This window comes from Globicephala melas, chromosome 12 (genome assembly GCF_963455315.2).
Source record: "Globicephala melas chromosome 12, mGloMel1.2, whole genome shotgun sequence".
Lineage (NCBI taxonomy): Eukaryota > Metazoa > Chordata > Mammalia > Artiodactyla > Delphinidae > Globicephala > Globicephala melas.
This window is the reverse complement of record NC_083325.1, coordinates 31,779,763-31,794,086: the sequence shown is the minus strand read 5'-3', so window position 1 is coordinate 31,794,086 and position 14,324 is coordinate 31,779,763. Positions and strand designations below refer to the sequence as shown.

General features: G+C 40.0%; 1 protein-coding gene across 1 annotated transcript; it reads left to right on the top strand.

Annotated features, from left to right (window-relative positions):
• The first annotated feature begins 8,555 nt into the window (after nt 1–8,555).
• GKN1 (gastrokine 1) lies at nt 8,556–13,833 on the top strand. Its single transcript, XM_030877439.1, has 6 exons — nt 8,556–8,594; nt 10,411–10,464; nt 10,553–10,687; nt 11,653–11,763; nt 12,903–13,050; nt 13,739–13,833. Exons 1-6 carry the CDS (start codon nt 8,583–8,585, stop codon nt 13,831–13,833), a joined length of 555 nt encoding a protein of 184 aa, XP_030733299.1. The 5' UTR covers nt 8,556–8,582.
• Nucleotides 13,834–14,324: the final 491 nt, after the last annotated feature.

Genomic DNA, 14,324 nt, shown 5'->3' with positions numbered 1-14,324 from the left:
AAAAGAAGAGGCTATCATCGTCAAAAAGTAAAGAGAAGTCAAATCATGAGTACTGAAGAGATACCAGCATATCAGAGATTTCAGGGTTACGCTCCTTGCCTGGTTCACTTTGAATCCCGGCACTACCAGTTACCCTTCAGACTTGAAGCCAAATTTCAATGGGTTGAGCTAGGAGTGGGAGGTGAGGATGTCGACTTGGAAAAATGACATGATCCTTTTAAGAGATGTAAAGGGAAGGGAAGTTATAAAGTCTCTGTTTATGAGGAAGGTAGAGTTAAGGGAAGGTTTTCATGTTTATTTTTGGCTTGCTTTTTTAGTACTGGGGAGATTTGCCCATACAAACCAAAAAAGAAGTAGCAAACCAACAGGAAGATATTAAAGGCTGAGAAAAAGGACAGCTATCTGATGGAGGAAGGTGGGCATTGGAGGTGGAGATATTGTTCTTGGAAACTGTTAAGCGCACATTTCTCCAAAATGAGAAAGAATGAAGAATGGGTGAAGATAGTGATCAGTAGATGAAGGCATGTCAGTTCAAGAAGCCTGATACCAGGACTTCCCTGGTAGCACAGTGGTTAAGAATCTGCCTGCCAATGCAGGGGACATGGGTTCTAGCCCTGGTTGGGGAAGATCCCACCCAGCACAGCCAAGAATAAATAAATAAATAAATTTATAAAAAAAAAAATGAAGCCTGATACCGTTTATATTCCTGGTACAGTAGGCAGGGTAGGAGTGATGTTGAGGACTTGAATAGGTTGGCAAACTATTTTGAACATTTGCTGAAAGGGAGAGGGAAGAAGCTTGCTAGAGGTAAGGAAAGCTGAATTCCACTGCGACTATTACAGGCCCAAGGAGAATAATTTTTTAGTTTAAATTCTTTTCTTTTTTTTTGCCTCCCATCCAAGAAGAGAGAGGAAATTGTTTGGCTTTTTCTAGATTTGAGGAAAGTGGCCAAAATTAGGAGAATCTTTTTTGTACATGAACTTAGGTTGAAATCATCCTTGATTGAGCCCTACTCATATGGCAAGAACTATGATAGACACACAGAATATGAGTTCTGTCACAGCAGACTAATAGCCTAGTACACATCCAAGACCCAAGGCATCCATCCCACATCATCTACACACACATTCAATCTATTTTAGAGTGAGACATGAAATTCTACACAATAAATAGTATCTGCATTTCTAAAATATGCATACCTGTTTAAATAACTCCCTGAATATGTGCCTTCATGAAGAGATCAAATTTAAAGGTGTGTCCAAAAAAAATGAGTGATTGCTTTTTTAGAGAAACACCCATGGTCACCAACTAAAATATTATTTTACTGGGAGGAGCTCAAGGATATTGGAACATATTGGTGTGGGAAAGAGTCAAGAGCGTTCACACATGCAGGGAAGTATGAGATTGGCATACCTGAGCTCAGAGGCCAGGGAGGAAGAGAAGTGTCTTGTGGCTATTGGTGAAGATTAAATCCCTACAATAGTTCGAGCTTAGTTAGTGTGTAGCAAATTGTCGGTTCTTGATAAGTGGAATAGTTCTGACTCAACTTTTCTTTATCTAATTGTGATTAAATGGGATCTTTCATAACCATAAAGGTGAATCTGAGAGTACTAAGAACATTATAAGGTGGTCCTCACTGAACGCCCCCCTACAGTTCACACCACCTGGCTCCGCTGCTCCCCTAGGCTGATGCTTCATCCCTAGGTGTCTATACGGCGTGTCCCACAGGTCTCAACCAAAGGTCCATTTTCTGCATGAAACCTCCATAACGACTCCAGTTTAAAGAGCTCACACTCCTCTGAATGTTTCGTCTCTACTGCTCATTTGGAGAAGTTTCAAGTCATAAAAGAAAGAGTGCAAGATCCTGGATTACATGAAAACATTATTCCATTTTTAACTGCTATGTGACCTTGGACAAGTTGGAAAGCCTCCCAGAACGTTCCTCTTACCTTACTTTGATATATCCATGTTATGTGCATGTCTTGTCTCCTATCAGAGACAGCTACTTAATCTGTGAAGCCCAGTGCAAAATGAAAATATGGGACCCCTTGTTCAAAAAACAGAAAAAAAGCTTTTTCCTTTCTTCCATAGTTTCTCTCTTTCTCTCAACCAACTATGGTGTTTTTGATTTGCTCTTTAATATCACACTCCCTTGCTCATGGGGATACTTGCAAGATAATTGCAAATCCTCAAAGGCACACAGAGCCCCCCACTGTGACTCAGCATGCAGGTGTACGTGTCTGACCTTGATCTTTCCTGCATCTGCACCCAGACCCCACAGTGGAGGTAGACGAGTGGGTTGTGGAAAGCACACCCAAGGAGGTGGGGAGAAGCAGGAGGTGGGACCACACATGAGCCACAACTCCAAGCCCCCAGGGCATGCTGCATTGTCCCATTGGACTTTACTTACAAAACACAAACTCAGAAATATAACTAATAAGAATTTCAAGTTGGCAACTTTAAAGTCTTAAATATGGGGCTGTCTTCTGAGTATGAGTCCTGGGTAACTACGTTGGTCACATGTCCAAAAAGCCAGCCCTGCTCTCAGACAGATTTCAGGATCTTGGAGTATTAGTCCTTGTTGTTTTATATCTTTGAATCTTCTGTAGCACTTGTGCTTACTACATTAGCTGGAACATCGTTAATTTCTGTTAATTGATTACTTTTCAATATGAGAAAATGAGTAAAGAATTGTAGGCCAGCACAGCAAATGAAAAAATTTCCCTGGCCTGGATGAGGGGAGTTGGTTCCTTATTTAAATGCAGTGGGACCTCTGAAGAAAAATTACACTCCAGAATAAGTCTGAATAGATAGGTTTTATTAAGCATTTCCAGGAATTGGAGACTGCAGATGTGGGTAGGAAGAGTATATAATTGAATAAACATGGAGCTCAAAATTCCCTGAAGTACCTCTGAGGATCCAACATTTTCCTCTGAGCATGTGTTCTTCCAGACGTGAACAGATTACACACCTGTGTATATTTTCTATCTGGGATGCATAAAAGCAAACCAGTTCGGATCAGTCACTCTGCAGAAAACTCAATGATTCACAAAACCATGCTTCATTGTTCAGTCTTAGGGCAAGTCTTTTACTTTGGCCTCTTCTGCCAGGGAAGCCATGGGGATAGTTCCATGTGGGGACCACGGGGTCCTCACAAGACCTGGCCTACAGGTGTGGCCTTCACAGCTGTAGCACTTTGGTCCTCACCGCTTAGAATCTGATTTTCATCTTCCAGTGTTCAGTTCAGTCCTTTCCAGGCCTGATTGCTATGGCTGAAGGACCACAGCATCTGCATAGCTTTCACACCACTTTCTCTAAATTGCCTCAATATGAACAATGAACAAGGAAAGTGTTATTAGCTCTAAGATAATTATAAAGTAACATGTTACTCTCATTTTGTGATTTCTATTCCTCACGTGAGCATATTTTCTCCAATTCCTTTTCAGAATGAAAGTACTTAACCAGGTTCGATTATTCTTCATAGTGATGAAAAATAAACTTCTTAGTCAATATTCTCTTTATCTCTACTTTCATGTGTTTTTTAGAAATGATGTCATCACTCAGCAGACATTCTTTTAGCAAGATGCTTCCAAACTCTGTTTACAGCGCTCTCAAGGTTAACAACCGATCAGAGGTATAATATGTCTCTGGTTGCCTCTGAGGGGATCCAGAAGGTTCAGCAGATGCAATTGGACAGACATACAAGCAGCAACAGAAAGGCAGGGTTATATATATTTTGGAAGGCCATCGTCCTGAAGGAAATAACAAAAAGAGAAGGCTTTGTGATGCCATAAGAAAGAGCTCCTTCCACGTTGCTGTAATTTGAAAAGAATTTCTCTCTTATACAAACAAACAACTATGTAATAAGCACGGATTTTCTGGAATTAGAAGCTTTCTAGCAATAATTATTAAACTGTTATTCTACATGTATGTGTCATTCCTGGTCACAAATACATATGGAAGATATGATAGGAGTACCCCACTGCCACAAGCTCTGAAAGCTGTAGCCACAGGGACAGTAACTAGAGTCTTAGCTGCAGACTAGTAAACTGAGACCATGGGATAGGACAGAAGTTCTCCGCCCCGACTCCCCACCACCAGGTGACAAAGTGTGTCCAGATCTCACAATGAACCACCTGACTTGGGATCATCACAAACTGGTGCTCAGCAAGACAACAGAGGCAGAGAGACTGAGACAGAATCTCTGCATGAAGGGGCTTCCATACGCCAGCAAAGAAATTATAGAGTGAAATGAAGCAACTGAACAAAGCAAACGAACAAAGAGGGCTCCCACCCATACAGGGTGTGGGGAGAGGTGAGGTCCTGGCTGTGTGCACTGTGAGATAAAATAGGGCCTGGTTCTTGGCATGGCCTGGCTTCGAAATCTGTGGGCAGAGCAGGCTTTATTTACTCAGGGGCTGATGTGCCCCACACTAACCCTGGGCACTGGGACCACCACCTCCTGGGACTCCCTTGGTGCGTCACCATAGCCAACGTAGGGCAGCACCTCTCTAGCTGGCTCTAAAAATTAGAAGTGAATAAATATTTTGCATTTTTTATCTTCTGGCTTGAGCATCTACTTTATGCAATTCTAATTTTAAAATAGGTCTAGGGAGCATCATATATGTGCCAGTATATTCTAGGTTCTATGGAGGTGACAAAAACACATCGACAGGTCCTGTCTTTCTCTCAAGGGAGGACAGGAAATGTATAAAACATAGCTCTCAGGGTGGGAGGGAGCAAGAGACTTGCTCATGCTTCCTTAAGACTTTTGACCTTGGGTGAGACTAGGGTTGAGGTCAGGGTTGACACTGCCATACACACATGTACACATTTTCATACATACCATACAAAGTACAGAGGAAGAGGTTCTTCTGATTTTTGAAGCTGTTGAAATAGCAATATTATATAAAGGAGGAATTTTTTTAAAATCCAAGATTTATCCTCAGAGGCAGCACAATTGTTTTCTCCCTAAGGAAGTTGCCCCACAGGAATGTTAATAGGTGTTAGGAAAAATAAATCAATAAAAGAAAAAAGAAAAACCAGGTTCTATGGTCAGTTAAGTTTAGAAGAATCTGGATGAAACAACATGATATAGATTTCTTCTCAACAGATTCCTGGGCACATCTGATATGTGAATGTGAGTTGTCTATCTCTAAGAGGGAGATTATTGAACCCTGAACTCTATCTATCTATCTATCTATCTATCTATCTATCTATCTATCTATCTATCTAACTATTTACTTGTCATGGAGCATCTTCCAGACCAGCACTCCATAGGCCCACTGGAAAATATGTCAACCTCAACTCCTTGGTAAGATATGACACACAAAAATTATCCTAGGCACTGCACCATGGACCAAAGTGACTACCCATGGCTGAGTGTAAAGGCACCACGCTGTCCACTCTGACTTTGAAGTGACGTGACAATTCCTAAAGCAGATGAAAGCCTCTTCACAAAGCCCAGAGATAAACCCACACACATATGGTCACCTTATCTTCAATAAAGGAGAAAAGACAGCCTCTTCAATAAGTGCTGCTGTGAAAACTGGACAGCTACATGTAAAAGAATGAAATTAGAACACTCCCTGACACCATACACAAAAAGAAACTCAAAATGGATTAAAGACCTAAATGTAAGGCCAGATACTATAAAACTCTTAGAGGAAAACATAGGCAGAACATTCTATGACATAAATCACAGCAAGATCCTTTTTGACCCACCTCCTAGAGAAGTGGAAATAAAAACAAAAATAAACAAATGGGACCTAATGAAACTTAAAAGCTTTTGCACAGCAAAGGAAATCATAAACAAGACGAAAAGACAACCCTCAGAATGGGAGGAAATATTTGCAAATGAAGCAACTGACAAAGGATTAATCTCCAAAATATACAAGCAGCTCATGCAGCTCAGTATCAAAAAAACAAACAACCCAATCCAAAAATGGGCAGAAGACCTAAATAGACATTTCTCCAAAGAAGATATACAGATTGCCAACAAACACATGAAAGGATGCTCAACATCACTAATCATTAGAGAAATGCAAATCAAAACTACAATGAGGTATCACCTCACACCAGTCAGAATGGCCATCATCAAAAAATCTACAAACAACAAATGCTGGAGAGGGTGTGGAGAAAAGGGAACCTTCATGCACTGCTGGTGGGAATGTAAATTGATACAGCCACTATGGAGAACAGTATGGAGGTTCCTTAAAAAACTAAAAATAGAACTACCATATGACCCAGCAATCCCACTACTGGGCATATACCCTGAGAAAACCGTAATTCAAAAACAGTCATGTACCACAATGTTCATTACAGCTCTATTTACAATAGCCAGGACATGGAAGCAACCTAAGTGTCCATCAACAGATGAATGGATAAAGAAGACGTGGCCCATATATACAATGGAATATTACTCAGCCATTAAAAGAAACGAAATTGAGTTATTTGTAGTGAGGTGGATGGACCTAGAGTCTATCATACAGAGTGAAGTAAGTCAGAAAGAGAAAAACAAATACCATATGCTAACACATATATATGGAATCTAAAAAGCATGGTTCTGAAGAACCTAGGGGCAGGACAGGAATAAAGATGCAGATGTAGAGAGTGGACTTAAAGACATGGGGACGGGGAAGGGTAAGCTGGGACGAAGTGAGAGAGAGGCATGGACATATATACACTATCAAATGTAAAATCGATAGCTAGTGGGAAGCAGCCGCGTAGCACAGGGAGATCAGCTAGGTGGTTTGTGACCACCTAGAGGGGTGGGATAGGGTGGGAGGGAGGGAGATGCAAGAGGGAGAAGATATGGGGATATATGTATATGTATAGCTGAATCAGTTTGTTATACAGCAGAAACTAACACAACATTGTAAAGCAATTATACTCCAACAAAGATGTTAAAAAGAAAAAAAGAAAGAAAGGAAACCTCTTCACAGATGGCTGCCCTCCATCCCAGGCTTAGTGATCTTTTGCAGCTAAAGAGCAAGTTTGGAAGAGATTAGTGGACACATTAAAAACATAAACAAAATCTTACCACAGCTACACTAATCCACTCATGCTAACATTCTGAAAGTGATGTGGGTAGTTAATCAAGCTTTACCACCATGTGACCCAGTGCTGTGATTCCAGTCCATGCATATACGGATAATCATGGGCTCAGGAAGGTTTCCAAAGGGGAAATTTATAGATCAGTGATTCATGAGACAGTTTTTCTCCTCAGCAATCTTATTTACTAGCTTCCATTTGTAAGAGAGAGCAGGAAAAAAATTGAAACTTTAATTCACCTCCAAGATTGTTTTGAGCATTTACTTGTTTGCCCAAGTGACAAAATCTACTCTCTGCTTCTGATGAAAACATTTAAAAAATTATTTTAACATCATTTCTGAAAATTAAATTATCTAGAAACAAATAAGAGGACAGGGATTCCTTTTATAGCTCCGGGGAAAAAAAGAAAAAAGTTTCCCCCTTGGATATGGGGAAGACATGATGGAGGCAGTGGCATGTGAGTTGGGCCTTGAAAAATAAATAGCAATTACCAATTAGAGAAAGGCAAGGGGTTGGCACTCCAGGGTGAAGGAACTACATGTGCGAAGGCATAGAGGCACGAACCACCCTGAATATTCCCACCAACGTGGAACTGTGGTGTAGCTGGAATATAGGTTTATAGAGCGACAGATACACCTGGGGAGACTTAGGAAACCTTATTATAAAGGACCCTCTGTGCCATTCCAGTGAGCTTGAAGTTTATCTTGTAGGCTGCCAGTGAAAGTTGCTAAGCATGATAGAGTCAGTTTATTTATACATGTATTTTTAAAAGACAACCTTAGGGAAAATGTGGGGGAAATGCACTGGAATATGAGAGACTGATGACCAGAATGATCAGTTACACAACTGCTGTAAAAGTCCAGGTGAATGAAGCTGTGGGCAAAGCCAGAGTCGAGCATCGATTCTGACTGAGATGAAATGACAAGGTTTAGTAACTAACTGGAGGGTTAGAAAAAAGACCAAAGAGAGCCCCAGATTTTCTAACTAGATGTATGGTCCTGTCATCCAAAGAGCTCAGGATTGCAGAGAAGGTTATAGGTTTTGTGGGAGTAGCTAATAGAACATGTTTAGCCTAAGCAAAGGCAACACAGTGGCTTGGTTAAAGGTACGAAGAGGAAACCATTCCACATTCTTACAGGAGCTGTTATCTACAAGGCCCACAGTTTCTTGCCTTGTTTGATTTTAGGGATGATTCTTTTTCTGAATCTGAGTGATATCAATATATAAAATACCCACACCCACAGCTTCAGTTGGAACAGAAGTTATCATAAATCATACTGAGTTTTGTTTTGATATCTTCAACAAACAGTGAGTCAGATCAACTCCATGTCAAAATACCTTGCTAACCAGACGGATATTCCAAAAGGCTTCCTGGCACACCAGAACGTAGCACAGATATGGAAAATGGAGAAAGATAAGTCTTGGACCCCACCTGTTCACACCTAGCTTGAGTAAGCTGGTCAAGTATAAATATGAGAAGACTTTTTTTCTGAGTCCATGCCTGGCTTCATTGCTTTGGTGAAGTCAAGATGAAGTTCACAGTGAGTAGATATTTCCTTTTGAATTTATTCCCTTATAACTGGAGACTGTTAATATTCTGAGCTAAGGGGGTCTGCTTCTTATGACAATATCACTTTAATGCAAAATTTTGTAAAAATAATAATCATCATCATCATCTCTTTTCTTTTCATGGAATCATGGCATTTATAAGCATCTCTATAGAGAAGGATAGTTATACTGGGATTGGTCAGATGCCTGAGCATCTTACACTATGCTATGTTTAAAAAAATTACTTTCCAGATCTCCTGATTCAGGTCTGGGCACAGAGCAAGCAGTCTCTAACCCTAGAAAATGTCCGACTTTTCATACCTTCTTAAATTCCCTTTTTGACCAAAACTTCTGAGTACGTTCAGGCAAGATAAAAAGCTTATTATCAAAACAAATTGGCAAGAGACTTACTGTCACATTCTCCCCTGTGAAATGGATCTCTAAGAAAGTTCTACCTTGGACCCTGTCTGTAGCCATTTATTCATGAAAACACTTGAAGCATGAAGCTAGTACAACATCTCACTTGTGTTTCCATGTAAAAGGCTGAAGAGTGTAGCAAATGGACCACAAAATTCTGCCAAAGTAACTGGTGGTGCTGTGTGTCTCATAACAGGATGCAGAAGCGCTAGAGTCAGGTAAACATTTTCATGTTTTGGCATACTAAACATTAAAATATATTACAGCAGACTCTGCTTCATAATGGAGTTGCAAGTGTGAAATAATTTTCTAGAAATAAGTTCTATTTTTATGTTTTGGTGTTTTGACCACGAGACACGTGGGATCTTAGCTCCCCAACCAGGGATCAAACCCTCACCCCCTGCATTGGAAGGCGAAGCCTTAACCACTGGACCACCAGGGAAATCCCTAGAAATAAGTTCTACTAATAGGAAGGTTAAAAAAAAGAGCTCCAGACACAGGTCATATCTGGTTTCTCTTCTGGTTCTGCCTTGAGCAAAAGGTACACCTTTGGCCAAGTCACTCAACTTCTGAAGTTCAGTTTCCTCATCTGTGAAAGGATTATGTTGTACTAATCGATCTCTAAAATTTCTTCCACCTCTGAATTTTTTTTAATCTCCTTCTTAAACTATCAGGGGAAACATCAAACCAATTTTTTAAATTACCTTGAATTACTCGTGCAGTTCTCAAACCATTTTGTTCCAGGCAAAGGGAATGAAGATAAGCGCCCAGAATCACGCACCCTGCATAAAGCTCTGTGTTCTGACAACAAGCGTTGTGTACTCAATGACACATGACTACATCAGGTGTCCTGGGACAGTGATTGACTTCCCTTCTGCTAAGCACATTTGACAGCCAGACACCCCATCCTTGGCTTCTCATCATTCATATCCAATCTGCTTACTAATCCATTACTTGAAAACAATTTTTAAATAAAAAGACTACTGCTATTAGGGGGTCTAGGAAGAGAAGAAACATTCAGGGCAATAAATAGGAAAATTAAATTAAATCATTTTCAGATGTGGTTCTCAGAACTTAAAACCATTTTCATACCATATATGCTATTCATTTTCAACTTTATTTTTCAATATACTGACACTTCATCGGTATTTCATAAGACCTACATTAAAAATTCTAAAACAATCAACATAATTACTTATAATTAACCTACAATTCAACATTATCATTAAAACTTCCTATGGTTAAAAACATAGAAGACCAAAGAAGAAGAAAAGACAGACCACTCAACAGAGTGGTAAAGTTAGTAAGTATTTTTATAAGCTTAGATAAAGAAAGAAGACGAGGCCATCGTTTTGCCATTTAACAGTAGACCAATGTTATTTGTGATTTCAGACTGTCTTTGCTGGACTTGTTGGCATCTTTCTGACTCCTGCCCTTGCTAACTATGTAAGTCTCATTTTTTAAAGTGTGTTACCAAAATGCATTTGCAAAGAAATGTGGTATTAAATCAATGTCAATTTCTTGTAAATTACAGAATATCAATGTCAACGACAACAACAGTGGTGGAAGTGGGCAGCAGTCAGTGAGTGTCAACAACGAACATAACGTGGCCAATGTTGACAATAACAATGGATGGGACTCGTGGAATTCCGTCTGGGACTATGAATATGTAGGTAGCCCACATGCAATTTCTGTTCTTTGCAAAATGGCATTTCTTTTTTAACGACAGCAAAAATTGCCTGCTAACCATAAAAAAATTTTAAATGATGTAAATTCTAACTGCACATAAGCACAGAGTTATAAGGAAAAATGCTTATTTTGCTCACCCAGTTTCACTCCCTAGATATAATTGCTGTTAATAAGTTTCTCACAGTAAGTTAAAATTCATACCAGTGTGAATAGTAATTAGGATCCACTATGCTGTGAGGCTATAAGACAAATATGACATCTTTTGCTTTACCTGCAGAAACCCTCAGTAAAGACAAAAGACCTTCATAATATTACTGCTGCCAAAGCACAGTCTATCTCACTCTATTGTCAATTTCCTTCTAAAAAGACAGAAATTGACATTTCATCTGTAACTCAAAAAGACCAAAGGAAATGTAAATGACAATATTAATTAGTAAGAGAGTAAAAACAAAACAAAAAACAAAACAAAAAAAAACCAGTTGTTTCTTGTTAGAACACCCAGCTCTGCAATTACCAGCTCTATATTTAACAAACTTTGTACTTTAGAAAAGCCAATTCCTTATAGTTTCAGTTTTATCATCTGGTCAAATAGAAAACGAATTCCTGTCTTACCTGCCTCCTTGAAATGTTGTGAAGATCAAAGGAGATTAAAATATGATAGTATTTAAAATTTTATTTCAGCAGAACAGACATATGTTGAGGGACTCTTCCCAGGCTAGAACCTGAAGCAAGTTCAACACTCAGTCTCTCCCTCAAAGAGTTTGTGGTCTATCCTTACACATGCTAGCAATAAATATGATTGCAAAACAGGGTCAGATCCAGCAATTTTATCCCAGTTCATCGTGATCTCAGAGTTCCATTTCCCTCTGCTGGTGAAACTAATTTCTGATGAGAAAAGCACCTTGGAGAACATAACTCCTTACCATCTACCATCTTCTTTAATAGGGCCTTGCTGTAACCAGGCTCTTTAAGAAGAAGTCATGCATTGTGCACAAAATGAACAAGGCAGTCATGCCCTCTTTTCAAGCCCTTGATACGCTGGTCAAGGAAAAGAAGGTAAAAATAAAAGTCTTTTTATTTTTACTTGGAGAAGTCTTATGATTTCCAATAAATAATGAGAAGGTCACAGCTGTTCCCTCTTGACCACAGTATGTTGTTCTGTGGAGCAAAAAAAGGAAAAGAGGAATTGGTAATTGCCTGAGGAGAGAGAGCTGCCACCACAGTCAAATGCTGTGGCTCACACCTTCCTCCACAGAAGCCGATCAAAACACCTCACCTTTACTGTTAGTGGAGCAAAGCTCTGCTCACACCAGTGGGACCCCTCAGTACTTCAAGGACTTTTTTCTGCAAGGCTTGGTTAGGAGGCTTCCCTGGTGGTGCAGTGGTTGCGAGTCCGCCTGCCGATGCAGGGGACGCGGGTTCGTGCCCCGGTTTGGGATGATCCCACGTGCCGCGGAGTGGCTGGGCCCGTGAGCCATGGCCGCTGAGGCTGTGCTTCGCAACGGGAGAAGCCACAGCAGTGAGAGGCCTGCGTACCGCAAAAAAAAAAAAAAAAAAAAAAAAAAGAGTTGGTTAGGGTTATTTGATGTAGCAAATAAAAATAGAGGATACCCAGTTAAGTTTGAATTTCAAATAAACAATGGGTAATTTTTAGCATAAGTATGTCCTATGCAATATTTGGGACATACTTATACTTACAAGTGATCTGTTATTTATCTGAAATTAAAATTTAACTGGGTGTCCTGTATTTTATCTGGCAACGCTACTTGGGGTAGGTGGGGAGAGGGGATCTATCATTCTTTAAAATGTCAGCCTGAGTTTATATCCCTATAACTGATAAGTGGGTAACTTTCACTGACAGTGTAGAGAAAACTGCATTCTCAGAAACTGATTATCATATAAATCAATCCAAGAAATATAAGATGACCAAATGAGGTTCAACCTTCAGAATAAATTTACCCTCAGACTTCTGTTTATACGAAAAGCTGGGGTTTCAAACCAGCGAAATTCCTTGGGACACTACAAAATTCTGAGATATACAGGGCTGGAATTGGTCCTTCTTCATTCTGATTATGGAAAAGTTATAGCCAAGCAATACCCCCTTGTTGACCTTGAACCTAACCCCCAACCCAACAGACCACTGGGCTTAGCACTCCTTCTCTCTCCTCCTTTCCACCTGTCTTGTGCACACTCAGCTTCAGGGTAAAGGACAAGGGAAACCATCTCCCAAGAGCCTGATATACACAGTCAACCCTGACAAAGTCAACAACCTGGACCAGTTTGGAAAATCCATCATTGCCATGTGTAAGGGGATACCAACCTACATGGCTGAAGAGGTTCAAGGTGAGTAGCCTCTCTACTGTGCACTCCAAGTTAATGCTGGTGGGATTGTCAGACTATTTTCCGGGCATGTCCACAGAGGACACCAATTACTCGAGAGACGGTAATCAAGGTTAACACTTCTGTAGCGCTTGCTTTGTGCCACGCGCTATTCTATGTGCTTTAAGTGTGTTAACTCATTTGCTCCTGACCGCAATCTTATGTGATCGGTTTTATTGTTATTCTCACTTTCTGATGAGGAAACAGGCACAGAGGGAGGTCACAAACCCCTTGCCTGGGTCAATCCTAAGCATTTGAGCTCTGGACTCTGTGCTTTTAACCACCCTGAAATATTTCCTTTCAAGGGTGAATCTAGAGTAAACTCAAGACATATTCAAAGAAATGCATGAATCCCTAAATGAAAGGAGAATACCAATAGACTCTATTGGCTTTTTATAGCTCAAACAATCACTAATTCTGGGCATTCAAAGAGTAATTTACATAAAAACGAAGAGTTCACACGGGGACCTAACATAACAGCAACTTTCCAGATCTCTGAATTGATTGCTTTAATCTTGATAGCTAGCTAGCTAAATCTTGAAATTACTGCAGAGCTAGTTTGAAAACTGTGTGACATTCCTTGCCTCTATCCCCTAAAAAAACAGGTCCTTGAAAAGGCATTGATATTGGTTTCTTCTTTTCTTTTTATCAGAGCCAAGCCAGATTTTATACATAGGAGAATGCTTCAATATTGATATACTCTGGATTCTGAACATTTCCTTCTGTGGAGAAACAGTGGAGAACTAAAAAAAAATGTTGCTGTGGGTTTAGCCATCGGAATATTCTACGCAGAAAAATATGGGTTCTAATGGTTTTTAATGATGTCATTCTGAAATGTTTTCTCCTAGTCCTGTCTGGTTTCTTTAAGTGTCAATAAACCTATTTAGCACTGAGTTCAATTTACACTAAAATTCTTTATGATTTCTATTTGGAAAAAAATGCAGTGTGGTGGCAGCAAGTTGTCAAAGTGCATTAGACCCAGCCATTAGCCTATACTCAGGATGTGTCCCTTATAAAGAACCCCTTTAGCTGCTTCAGATACTACTAACCACAGCTCTGGGAATAGTTCCAAGACCATCCAACTACCGTGAAGACAGCTCTATAATTGATGTGCACAGTAACGTTTTAAATCAGCGAGGGCAGAAATCCACTCAAAGTAGCTTGAGCCAGAAAAGGGGAGGAGGTGTATTACAAGGATATTGGAATATCTAAAATACTCTTAGGGCAAGAAAAGCAGC

What these genes read in the sequence shown, in the direction of transcription:
- GKN1 (XM_030877439.1), top strand. An exon ending in CCGTCTGGGACTATGAATAT is followed by an intron (nt 10,688 to 11,652) that starts GTAGGTAGCCCA and finishes CTTCTTTAATAG; the next exon opens with GGCCTTGCTGTAACCAGGCT. An exon ending in CGCTGGTCAAGGAAAAGAAG is followed by an intron (nt 11,764 to 12,902) that starts GTAAAAATAAAA and finishes GTGCACACTCAG; the next exon opens with CTTCAGGGTAAAGGACAAGG.